Source organism: Phyllostomus discolor, chromosome 12, assembly GCF_004126475.2.
Source record: "Phyllostomus discolor isolate MPI-MPIP mPhyDis1 chromosome 12, mPhyDis1.pri.v3, whole genome shotgun sequence".
Classification (NCBI taxonomy): domain Eukaryota; kingdom Metazoa; phylum Chordata; class Mammalia; order Chiroptera; family Phyllostomidae; genus Phyllostomus; species Phyllostomus discolor.
The window spans coordinates 29,128,905-29,142,342 of NC_040914.2; the positions used below are offsets into that span (position 1 = coordinate 29,128,905).

At 43.4% G+C, this 13,438-nt stretch overlaps 2 protein-coding genes and 1 long non-coding RNA gene across 3 annotated transcripts in view; 2 read left to right on the plus strand and 1 right to left on the minus strand.

The window, feature by feature from the left end:
• The window catches only part of LOC114510901 (zinc finger protein 211-like), a 251,805-nt gene that overhangs the window by 46,160 nt on the left and 192,207 nt on the right, over positions 1–13,438 (plus strand). The window lies entirely within an intron of this gene.
• LOC118497812 lies at positions 52–8,026 on the plus strand. Its single transcript, XR_004900338.1, has 2 exons — positions 52–194; positions 7,706–8,026. It is a non-coding gene; the product is annotated as an uncharacterized LOC118497812 (long non-coding RNA).
• LOC114510802 (zinc finger protein interacting with ribonucleoprotein K-like) lies at positions 5,687–12,948 on the minus strand. The gene is given in 7 exon segments (XM_036013507.1): positions 5,687–6,658; positions 6,912–7,206; positions 7,209–7,584; positions 7,586–7,824; positions 9,965–10,091; positions 11,841–12,126; positions 12,876–12,948. Coding segments are annotated over 5 exon segments (1,287 nt in total). The 5' UTR covers positions 9,999–10,091; positions 11,841–12,126; positions 12,876–12,948; the 3' UTR covers positions 5,687–6,315.

Genomic DNA, 13,438 nt, shown 5'->3' on the forward strand with positions numbered 1-13,438 from the left:
CCTTGGGCACCGATCCCATCTGGCCCCCTGCGGTGGTGTGATGTCCTTATAAGAGACCCTCAAGAGTCCCCTTGCTCCTTCTTCCAGGTGAGGACACAAGAAGGAGACTGTTAGGCTGTCAATGAACCTGGAAGAGGGCTCTCACCAGACACCGAATCTGACAACTTGATCCTGGATATTCAGCCTGCAGAACTGTGAGAAGTAAATTTCTGTTACATATAAGCTACCAGTCTAGGATATTTGCTTACAGCAGCCTGAGCGGACTAAAATAGATACAATTCATTTTAAAATCTTAAAACTTATCTTAAGAGCCTCTTACCAAATGCTTTTTTCCTCCTATGATTGTGGCCACTGTGATTAAAGCCTGTGTGCAAAACAGACAGCTTTATCCCTGAGATAAACATTTTGTTAATGTTTGAGGATATCAGCGAACCAAATAATTATTCTGAAAATTGCTAACTACAGTGAAGGTATCCAGTTCTATCCTCCCTTTTCTCTACAGACCGAGTTTTGAGGTAACCATATAGAACACTGTGGAAAATTCTTTGTATAAGATTTCTTGCTAATAAATGCAGAAATAGCAATAGAAGTAGGATTCAAATGTTTCAACAACTTGTAAAATAATCAGCCACACCACACTGCATGCAGATACAACAGATAAAAGATGTATGGCAAATTGGTATTGGATAGAAAATACTAATAACATTAGGACCCATGAGAGACACTCAGACATCAGGGTGGACTTATGTCACGTAGTTACAATTCCTGGCACTGTGTGGAGTACTGGCCAAAGGCTTAACCTAGATTTCAAACTCATTTGTATGGTTATACTGTTCACTAAAATTGGGGATGTTGAAGGAGGCAAGATGGTGAAATTGTTACTCATGGTGAACTCCAGGTGTGTTTGAGACATCGAGGGTTGACATTGGATTGAGGAGACAGGGGAGCATTTGGAACAGACTCAGGATCTGAGTTGAGGCTGAACACAGACACTGGCTGGCTGAGCAGCCAGATGGATAACTAGAAGGAAGAGGCCCCAACATAGCAGTAAAGCCAATCCATTCCTGTGATGGCTTCAGCTGCCTCTGCAGTCAGATGTAGGACAGACAAGGCCAAATATTATAATAATATTTTTTGAACACAAAGGTCATGGAGATATAGTGCAAAGGAATGCCTCTGAGAACCTAATGGATGAAGGGGAGGATGAATAAATGGAGAATGTGGGAAAGGGTGAGATGTGGAAATACAGTAAAAATAGTCATTTCAAAGAAATGAAGAAATATCTAACTTTTCCTGAGTCAGGGATACAGTCTACAAGAAAATATATAGCATTACTATTATTAATTAAGACTAATATTACTACATGGATATGTAGGAACATAAATGGGTACAACCAATTTAGACAAGTTTGGCAGTTTCTTAAACATGACAACATTTACATCCTTTGAAGTATTTGCACAAGAAAAAACACATTCCTATACTGATTTATATGCCTATGTCCAACTTTGTTTCTTACAAGACTAAACTGGAAACAACCCAACTGCCCATTTTAACAGAAGAATGGATAAACAAATAGTGGCTTATCTATAGAGAAGAATATTAAACAATAAAAAGTGACTATTCACATAAGCAACATTTATGAATCTCAAAATAATTACACCATGTGAAAAATATCAGAATAGTAAACACTTTGATTCAATTCATTTAAAATTCTAGATAATGCAAACTAATTTTTTGTTAAAGAAGTAAATTGCCCTGGCTGGTGTGGTTCGGTAGATTGAGTGCTGGCCTGTGTACCAAAAAGTCACCAGTTCAATTCCCTGTAAGGGCACATGCCTGGGCCTAGGTTGTGGGCCAATTCCCAGTTGGGGGTGTGCGAGAGGCAACCGATCAATCTTTCTCTTGCACATGGATGTTTTTCTCCCTCTTTCCTCCTTCCTTCCCTCTCTCTAAAAATAAATATCTATAAAAATAGCTATAAATAAAATCTACAAAAAAGAAAATAGTAAATCACTGGATTCCTGTAGGCCCAGGAAGAAGGTAAGGTTATAAAAGGGCACAAGGTAAGTCAGAGATATATTCAATATGATTATGATGACTTTATAAGCTTATATGTTTGGAAATCTTTAAATATCTATAGGTTATTGCATGTCAGTTATGCTTTAGTAAAGTTTCTAAAGAAAAGTTCAAAATAAAAAACCTGGATCTCCCACTCATTTAAGAAACCAGGTTTAACCACCCAATAGTGATTCTACTCTGTTTCTCCTTAAACTTGGGGAACAGCAGCCCTGAATCAGTGTAGGAAATATTGGTAAGTAATGGATCTTGAACAATAGGAATGCTGGCTGACCACAGAAGTCACAGCCCTGGACAACAAGACATCCATTCTTTATCCTTGTTTCCCTGCCTTTACAGAAATGGACTCGAGGTGAACAACACAGAATGACAATGGGAATTCACAAAACCTTTTAGATTATTTACTATGACAGTGACCTCAGCTATAGAAGATACACAGCTCTGGAGGGCCTGTGGTTCCTCAGTCACTGGAAGATTTCTGGATGCGCTTTTTGAAAAGGCACATTCCATAACGTCTGCAAGCAGGCTCCTCTATTACTTTTAAATATACCCAGGATTTCAGTACCAATAATGGTTGAAATCTGGCTCCCATGATCTGGGGAGTGACACCAGTGTACAGAGTTGTAAACATCTGGACACTTGGCTCCTTTGTAGAACTTGGTGAAAAACTTCCCCTCAACAATGCCGAACATAATGTGACACCCTCTGGGAACTTCCCAAAGGCACTGGAGTATGCCAAATGACCCCTCCTCAGGGTGATGATCTATTGTCTCAAAATATATGGAGGCCACAATTAGGATCACAAAGCATTGCACTGGTTCCTGGGAGGTCTTGGGCAACAATGTAAATTAGGCCAAAGCTGGAATGAGAAGCACTTTGTCATTACACTGTCCCCGCTGAGGAACACCAACCAAGTTGGGAGGCCACAAAAACAGTACATTAAAAATTAAAGAGTAAAAGCCCTGGCTGGTGTAGTTCACTGAATTGAGTACCACCTACAAACCCAAAGGCTGTCGGTTCAATTCCCAGTAAGGGCACATGCCTGGGTTGTGGGACATGTCCCCAGTTGAGGTGATTTGATCGATGTATCTCTCATATATTGATGTTTCTCTTCCTCTCTTTCTCCTTCCCTTCCCTTCTCTAAAAATAAATACATGAAATCTTCATAAAAATTTTAAAAACAACAACAACAACAAAATAAAACCCTGGCCAATATTGCGCAGTTGGTTGTAGCGTCATCCCATGCACCAAAAGGTTTCAGGTTCATCCCCAGTCAGGGTGGGTACAGAAGGCTTCTCTCTCTTTATCTCTTCCTTCCTCTCTCTATAAAAGCAATGAAAAAATGTCCTCAGGTGAGGATAAAAAAATTTTAAGAACAAACCAACCCCCCCCGCCCACCAATCTTCCCATTTAAGAAAGAATGGATGGATATACAGGATACCGTGCTGAGCGAAGTCAGTCAGTCAGAGAAAGAAAAATACCAAATGATTTTCCTTATGTATAGAATCTAATGAAAGATGTAAACAAACAAAGATGGACTTCCAGTCAAGATGGTGGCATGGGTAAACATGGTTCGCCTCCTCGCACAACACATTCCAACCACTCCTCGACCCCTCTCTTCCCTCCCCCCCCAATTACAATTAAAATATACAACAACCATCACTCAGGAGTCAGAAATTGACCTGAATGGAAGTCTGACAACTATGGAATTTAAAAAAACATATCCATCCAGACTGGTAGGAGGGGCGGAGATGCAGAACAGGCCAGTCCCACACCCACATATGGTGGATAAAAGTTTAGGAGAGATATCTCAGGAGTGAGAAATCCCATTCCCACACCAGGCTTGCCAACCCAGGGTTCCAGTGTCAGGAAGGTAAGCCCCCATAACTGCTGGCTGCAAGTGGAGATTGCGTCAGTGGAAGAAACTACTGCAGTCCCAAGCAGTTCCACTTAAAGAATCCATAAACAGACTTAATCAGACTCACTCCCTCAGAGATCTAGCAGCTTGAAAGGCACCAGTAGCATACAGGGAGAAAGTGAAGTGTCTGTCATCAAGGTGAGAGCTAGGGGACAGTCTTCTCTCAGACAGGAAGGGGGCCATTGACCCTTTTCTGAACCTTCCCCCCACAGAGCCACAGAGCCAGCAAGTGGGTGACATATCTGAGACTGGCTAATACTGTTTGTCCTGCCCTGGAGATCCTCAGAGACTCTGTCACACCCAATTTTTGGGCCCACTCAAGCTGCTTTTCCCTATGAATGGCCAGTCTTGGCTCATGCTTCACAACTTCCTAATACTTCTAACAAGCAATAGCCAGCCTCAGTGAGCCCAGCTTCCATACCTCTCGCTAAGGGGCCAGGCCCAGCACTAGCAGCAACCAGACTAGATTACTGCTTGGCTTTGCCTAGGAGAGTAGAAAATTGGGAAAATCTTGAAAACATAATAAAGACAAACTTCCCTAATTTGCTTGAAGGAAAGAGACATGCCAAATCTGGAAGCACAGAGAATCCCAAACAAGATGGATGCGAAGAGGCCTACTTCAAGACACATTCATAATGAAAATGACAAAGGTTAAAGATAATCTTAAAAGCAACAAGAGAAAAGCAGCTAGTTACCTATAGGGGAGTTCCAAATAGACGGTCAGCTGATTTCTCAAAATAAACCTTGCAGGCTAGATTGGCAAGAAATATTCAAATCACGAAAGGCATGGACCTACAGCCAAGATTGCTCTACCCAGAATAACATTTAGAATCAAAGAGCAGATAAAGATCTTTCCAGCAAGAAAAAACTAAGAAGTTATCATCCCAAACATTATTATATGAAATGTTAAAGGACTTAAGAAAAGATCAAAACTATGAACAATAAAATGGCAACAAGTACAATATCTATCAACAATTGAATCTAAAAAACAAACTAGCAACCAGGACAGAGAATCATGATACAAGAGAGCATTTTGATGGTTGCCAGATAAGAGGGGGTTTGGGGAAAGTTGAAGTGGTCAGGGGATTCAGAAGTATAAATAGGTAGTTACAGAAATAGCCATGAGGATGTGAAGTACAGTACAGGGAAGGAGCAGCCAAAGATCTATGTATGACCATGGATGTAAACAAAGGTGTGGAGATTGCTTGAGGCAGTGGAGGAATACTGGATGGAGAGGGGCAAATGGGGAAGATTGGGACAACTGTAATAGCATAATCAATAACATATAATTTACAAAAATGTCATTGCAATTTTAAAAAAGAAGACAAAGGCTCAGAGAGAAAAGACAGATGATTGTCAAGAGAAGCAGATGGGGGGGCTAGGTGAAAAAGGTGAAGCGACTGAGAAGCATAAATTGGTAGCTAAAAAATAGTCACGGGGATGTAAAGTACAGCAAAAGGAATATAGTCAATACTGTAATATGTATGATGCCATGTTGGTACTGGAAATATCAGAGGCAACACTTTGTAAAGTATATGGTTATGTAACCATTATGCTGAACAACTGAAAAAGTAATACAAAATAATATTGAATGTAAACTGTAATTGAAAATTAAAAAATTTTTTTTAAAAGCAGTCTATCCCTTCATACACACCAAGCCCAATTCTGTCTTCCACCTACCCCACATGGTGAAAAGACCCCCAAGATTAAAGGTAAGCTCACAATACCTTTATTATCGCACAAAACAGAGCAATGGGAGGCAGGCAGTTACCAGTTGGTGACTTGGAGGCTGAAAAGATCAACAAGTGTCATGAGAACCAACAACATCCATGCAGAGAGTAACTTTCCCTCTAGCCACCAGGAGAACCCACTTGTGGCTCAAAGTGGGTCAGTTTCAGTTAATCAGAAACGGGAATTTGATATAAGAGTACAGACTACTCAGGAATTCTTCTGTGGAAAGGAGTGAGCCACAGATATCCCCCTTGCCTTTGGCACATGGCATGACTGATGTCAATTGCAAAGCAGTATAGAGATGAGACAGGTTCTACCAGAGAAAGTGGCAGCGATTGTAACTGGCAAGGGCCCAGAGAATTTAGAATGTGCTCTACTGGTCCTGTAAGCTCACATATGCTGGAATTCTGTATGTGTGAAGTGGGAGTTTGAAGTTCAGGCAGATGGCTTCCTCATAAAAGCTGTCACATATCATTAGAGTGAATAAGGAGACAGCACATTTCCTACAGGTCTAAGGCTTTTCTCCAGTGTGGACTCCTGGTGCTGAACATTAGATGTCGGAAGTGATGGATTTCCTATACTTCCTGTGTTCATGAGGCCTCTCCATGGTGTGAAATTTTGGTGGAGATTGAGGCGGAGCACTGGCTAAAGGCTTTGTCACATTTGCTGCATTCATAGGGTCTTTCTCCACTGTGAACTACCTGGTGTTGAAGGAGAACAGACTTTTGCCTAAAGGATTTCCCACACTGGCCACACTGGTAAGGCCTTGCACCAGTGTGAATACTGTAGTGCTGAATGAGGCTAGTGCTTCGACTAAAGCATTTCTCACATTCACCACACTTATATGGCCTTTCTCCAGTATGAATCCTCTGGTGTTTTGTGAAGATGGCTCTTCTGCCAATGATCTTCCCACACTGGCCACACTCAAAAGGCCTTGTTCTACTGTGAATCCGCTGGTGTTCAATGAGGCTGTAGCTTTGTCTGAAAGATTTCCCACACTCAGCACACTCATAAGTGTGGCCTTTCTCCAGTGTGACTTCTGTTTGCCGATCAAGTTTGGATTTGGATCCAAAGGTTTTCCCAATTCCCTGCACTCATAAAGCCTTTCACTAGTGTGAACTCTCTGGTGTGTAACAAGAGTGGTTCTTTGTTAAAGGATTTCCCACACTGAACACACACATATGGCTTTGCTGTGGTGTGAATTCTCCGGTGTTGAATGAGGGTGAAGCTTTGTCTGAAGAATTTCCCACATTCATTGCACTTATAAGGTCTTTCTCCAGTGTGGGTTCTCTGATGCGGAACCAGGTTGGATTTGCACCCAAACGATTTCCCACATTCCTCACACTCAAAAGGCCTTTTCTCCACTGTGAATCCTGCAGTGCTCATAAGGTTGGAGCACTGACTAAAGGATTTCCCACACTCATCACACTCATAAGGTCTTTCTCCAGTGTGAACTCTCTGGTGTATGATGAGGGTGGCTTTTGCCTAAAAGATTTCCCACATTCACTACACTCAAAAGGCCTTTCTCCAGTGTGGATTCTCTGAAGCTGAACAAGTGAGTATTTATAGCAGAAGGTTTTTCCATATTTGTTAGACTGAGAATCCCTTTTTCTAGTGGAGACTCTCAGGTGGTAAAGACTGCATTTGTGGCTAGAAGCTTTCCCACATTCATGCAACCTGTAATGATACTTTCTGCCATGAAGTAACTCCCCACACTTGGAGATTTTGTTTGGCTTCTCACTACTGGAAATGAACTGGTGGTGGAAAAGGTCAAAAGTGGCCGGGAACTCTTTCTTAACCTTCCTACAGGTGAAGGGATTCCCTGACACATGGAATATGCAGCTCTTTACAAACGATGCCCCTATCTACCTGGCTTTTCTCTGTACTGAAATGCTTCTGAAGCTCGTGTAGGTTTGCACATGCCCCAACAAAGTATGGTTTGTTTCCAGGTAGATCAGCCAGGTACAAAATGTCTTTCAGCATTGGGACACACTTCTCACAGGGGTGAGTCTTCTGGATGGATGGACCCACCTGTGACAAAGCTTCTACAGAAACACTCTCCTCAGGTGTCTCTTCATTCTCCATTGTATGACAACAAACTGAAAGAAGAGAAATGCTGATGGGTCATGCTGACTGTGGTAAGAGAGTATTAACCATGTTTTGTTAAACTTTCTGTATAATATGATGTTTTGATATCTTATAAAACCTTGATGGCTCGGGAGATAGCAGACTTGAACAACACTATAGATCAAAGGGACCTAACAGACATGCCATAAAATCATGCCAAGTAGCTTTTCTGACCAAAATATAATAAAAGTAAAAATTAATAACGGGAATTAGAGAACTACTCCTATTATGTGAAAACACACTCTTGTAATTTCACAAGAAATTTAAACACATCCTTGAACAAGTAATGAGCCAAAGATGAAGTCAAAAGGGGCACATATGGGAGGCAACCAATTGATGTTTCTCTCTCAAAAAAAAAAAAACAATAATAAAAAATATCCTCCGGTGAATTTTAAAAATATTTTTTAAAAAGAACAGTCTTAAATAAACACCCTACCGCCACACCTCAAGGAAGTATAAAAAAAGAAGAACAAACCAAGCCCAATGATAGTAGAAGGAAGGAAAAGAAGATCCAAAAGGAAATAAATATGAGAGAATAGAGAAACAATAGAAAAAATAAAAACCAAGAGATTTTTGCCAGGAGGGTAAATCTTATGTTAAGTATTTTTACCACACATGCACACAAAATAATGAATTATAATAATAAAGAGATGGGAGGAAACTTTGGGAGGTAATGGATTAATGGGTATGTCTATGGCCTTAATGGTGGTAATGGTTTCAAGAACATATACTTAACCCAAACCCATGTAGTTGTATCCATGAAATATTTACAGCTTTTTACATGTTAATTATTCCTCAATAATGTGGGTTGGAAATACATTAATTAATTAATTAATTAATGACTTTTACTAAATGGCAACAAGTAAAATTTCATAAATTTAAGGATTACTGGGGACCAAATTATACCTGGGGGTCCCAATACTTTTACTTGCTATATTCCTGTACTCTTAGAAAGTAACTAAATAGAAAACAAATAAAAATAGACATGCCTGACTGGAACTGTCACCTGTCCTAAATTCCTCAAAGCCACATAGCATCCATAACCCAACAATATCCCATACTGGGTACAGATGCTCTAACATGATGAATAATAAGTTTAAATTAATGTAAGTCATTGAAACAAACTGGTTTAATAAAATGGTACCCCACAGTTCACCCAGTTAAAGTAGTCTATGGCCTAATATGAGTGAAAGCAGGGCCTTCAGGGATTAACACTTATTATATAATATCTAATAAATAAAGGGGTTATCCTCAAGGCTTCTCCATCCTACAGCTCAACTGTGCCTGTTTTGTTTTTTTTTAAGATTTTATTTATTTATTTTAGAGAGGGGAAAGGAAGGAGAAAGAGAGGGAGAGAAACATTGATGTGTGGTTGCCTCTTGCACACCCCTTACTGGGGACCTGGCCTGCAACTCAGGCATGCACCCCAACTGGGAATAGAACTGGCGACTCTTCAATTCACAAGCTATCTATTACCCAATCCACTGAGCCACACAAGCCAGGGCTCAACTGTGCCTGTTCTTAAATCTGGAAAAATTAAAGGGTCCCTCTGGCAGACCCTATACACAATATCAACGTTATTAAAATTACAGACTTGCCCTGGCCAGGTGGCTCACTAGATTGGAGCATCATCCTATACACCAAAAAGGTCATGGGTTTGATTCCAGGTCAGGACACATACCTATGTTGCAAATTTGATCCCCAGTTGAGTGACTGTTGCCTCCCGTACACTCCCTTCCTGCCCCTTCCTCTCTCTAAATATATCCTTGGGTAAGGATTAAAACAATTATTACAGACTCAACCAGAACTTGAAACACAAGGTGCCATGGTTCTAGGCACAGTTGTTCTCCCGTGAGAGGGCAAACAAAGTAAGATGCATTAGGCTGACTAATGAATCCTCAATCCCAGACCCTTCCTGCAAGCTTGGGGCAAAAGGACTTGGGGCTACTTGGGGAGGTGTACACAACTTGGCACTGGCAGCCACAGCGCACCTGCCAAGAAAGTGGGAAAAGTAGCAGAGACAACGGTCTGGCTATAGAAAGGGTGGGGCTACCTCTGGGTGAAGGAGGACAGACAGGGATCAGGATACTGGGGTAAGTATGACGGCCTTACCCAGCGACGCTATAAGTGACAAGTTCTCCAACATTAAATCAAGGTATAGGCATCTCTGAGCCTAATCAAGGAGCCCCCACTCCTCTTGTGAGAAGAGAATGTCCACGTCTCCAAAGGTTACACAGCCCTGCCATCACAGGGACAGATCATTCCATGATCAATTTCTCTCCTAGTACCCCAAGTTCATCCACCCAGACATCCATCCCTGCTCACCCTCCTACCAATGTCCCCATCTTAGAGCAGACACCATGCCCTGGGGTCATAGATACCTACTGTCTTCTCACGGTATCACGATCACTGTTGTCTTTCCACAGCAACTACAGGGACAAAGGCAGGGAGAAGCTGTTCAAACTCAGCCGGGAATTAGGACATACGCCCTCAATGTCATGGCCTGACATCCTGCGGTCCACATTCTCTCTCCACATCACTCTTTCTCCCACCCTTCTCTCTCAATCTCACTCCAGCAAACCACTTATACCCTCCTGCCCACACTACAGGCATCTCCCTGGCCTCCCTGTATGTTCCTCAGCACATGGAACCCAGACTTCCAATGGTCCTCACTGCCAGAGGGGAAAAAAACCTGCTCTGAAGGCCTCCCTGCATAATGCTACCCCTTACTTCAGCTTCAGCTACTGAGAACTGTATCAGATCTCAGGGACCCACAACCCTCCTCCACTGGTGCTGCCCCTGATGTCCCCTCTCCAATCATAGCCTTCCCCTCTCCACCTCATCATCATTTGAAGCCCAGCCCCAGAGGTCCTCCAACCTTAGGCCCAGTGACTATATCCCAAATGGTGACTAGTGTCCCTGTGCTAATCTGCCAGAGTGACTGAAACACCAAGATACACCAAGAGTCACAACAGAAATCCCGGTGAGTCCAAAGCGTAAATAAGTAATAACTGGGGCTTCATAGTTGTCTGTCTCGATTATTCATCTGCTTTTGCATTCCTGTTATGTCTATGCTTCTCATGGAAGCCCTGGCCACCTGACAGACCATCGACTCTCCCAGACCCCTCCTACAGCCACCTCATGCCCTGGCCAGGGATTGAACCTGCAACCCTGGTAATATGTACCCTGACTAGGAATTGAATCCACAATCTTTTGGTTCACCAGACGATGCTCTAATCACTAAGCAAGCCAGCCAGGGAGCATCTCAGATTCTTCTGGTAGCCAAAATCAGATTTGATTTCTCAATGAAAATTAATCTTACTATTCTGGTTAATGGAGTATCCATCTTTCCAGTTGCTAACCCTCAAAATTTTGGAATCACCTGCCTCCTACCTTTCTCTCTCTCTTCCTTAAAATCTGAAATTCTGGGTGGCCCTAATTAAAACACTGATCTAGAATCCAACCAGTTCTGTTACCTCTATGGCTACCACACTGGTACAACCACCACCACTCACCTGAAGTATTACAGTCACCTCCTCCCTGTTGCTCCTATCGCCTCCCCACACTCACGGTCTGTCCTCCAGGCTGCAGTCACAGAGAGCCTGACCTCCAGTCAGGTCAACCCCTCCTCTCCCCCATTCCAAACCTCCAATTTCTTCCATCACCTCCAGAACAGACAGCCAACTTCTCGAGTCAGTCCAGGCCTGACATCATCCCACCCTCTCTCCATTCTCCCTTCAGTCTCACTGGAAAGGAGAAAGGATCCTGCAGGTGCCTGAACAAGTTTGGCCTCACCTCCCAGCATTAGCCTATGTCTGCAACAATCTTTTTCACCTCATCATATCAGTTACTAGCAGTAGGAACCACCCCATGTAACCTGGGTTTATAACCCTGGGTTTCTTCAGAGTCCCTGAGCTCTCAGGACACAATCATAGAGCCAATGAGTGGGATCGGGATCACTGAGGGCCTGGAATATCCCTCCACTCACCTGTATACAGTCTATAAGCACGTCCAGAGTCATGGGAATCTGGAAAAAGAAGAAATTCATTAAAGGGATGTGACCATAGCAGGGCTCCATAGTCCTCAGTGCTGACTCTGCAGCTGTGTGCCTTTGAACAAGAACTCAACTTCATCCTATCAGAGTGGCCCAGTTGGTTGAAGCATCACCCCATACACCAAAGGGCTGCAGGTTTGATCCCCCATCAGAGCGTGTAAGGAAGGCAATGGATCGGTGTTTCTCTCTCACATCGATGTCTCTCTCCCCCTTCCTCTCTCTAAAATCAATGAACATACCCTCGGGTGAGGATTTTAAAAATATGTATGTACCACTGTGACAGGAAATAGCTGAGCAGTAGCTATTCTTAGGTAGGAGCTGACCAGCAGCCGTTCTCAGGCAGCAGCCGCTTTCAGATAAGCAGTTATCTCAAGGTCGTACACTAACCCCCATTTTAGCAGCTACACTCCTTTCTCCTCCTCCTTCTGCCTGTGTAACAAGCATATAAAGGAAACTCCAGCTTGAGCTCATTGCTCAGGATTTGGGAATTTTACCCCTCTGAGCCCGAGCGCGTAATAAAGGATCTTGCTCCGCCATCTCCCCCGCGTGTGAGTTATTTTCCACAACACCATCCCATTAAAAAAATACAAAAACAAAAAATCTCAACCTTCCTGTGTCTCAGTGCCATTATCCCCTTTCCAGTCTAACCCTGGGCAAACTTGAAAAAACATAAACAAAAACGTGTACCTCGGATCATGCTCCTCTTCTACTCACAACCTTCCATGGCTCCCTGAGACTGAAGGCAAAATTCCTCATCCTGACGTTCCAGGCGCGAATGCTTCCGGCTCAGTCGCCCCTGCGCGTCGTTACACGGCGGCCCCTCAACCCGTCACCCCCCCCCCCCCCCCGTCACACGGTGTCACCCACGAGCACCTACGACCCTGGGCAGCAGAACGTGACGGGCGCCCCGCACCCAAGCTGCAGAGTTCGGTGAGTCGAAGGGGAAAGGCCCGGAGGCTGCGCACTCACCTCAACCGGGCCCCTCAGGGTAGCCTCCGCCGTCGTACTCTGGGGTACTCCTTCCTGAGAGACCGGATGATGCACAGTGATCACCTTTACTCCAAATGCGGAAACGCCCCGCTTCTGGGCTTTCATTGGCTGCCCAGAAACGGCGCGCGGCACGGGGCATTGTGGGTGATGTAGTTCCCCCCCAGCGCCGTTAACGCTTTGTTTCTGGGTGTTCATTGGCTGCACTTGAGCTTCTTCCGTTCAACTCTTGCGATATCCAAATCTAGGAAAATTAGCAAGTTTGTATGACACTCATGTATGACATAACTTGACGAGAGTTTATGTGACTAATGTTAACCTTTGCATTCCCACTTAGTGTGAATGTTGTTAGATTTCACTGGGGAAATGTGAGTGTGGTTGATGACGGCTTCTTGCCCCCTCCCAGGGGATTAAGCTCTTTTGCAGTAGGTATTAGAGAGCTGGAGGATGAAGATGCCAGCAGAGGTCCCACGAACGGGCAGAGCTTATCCAATCATGTCTTTAATTCCACCACTGACCCCAGTCTCTTTATAAGGGGGAGGAGC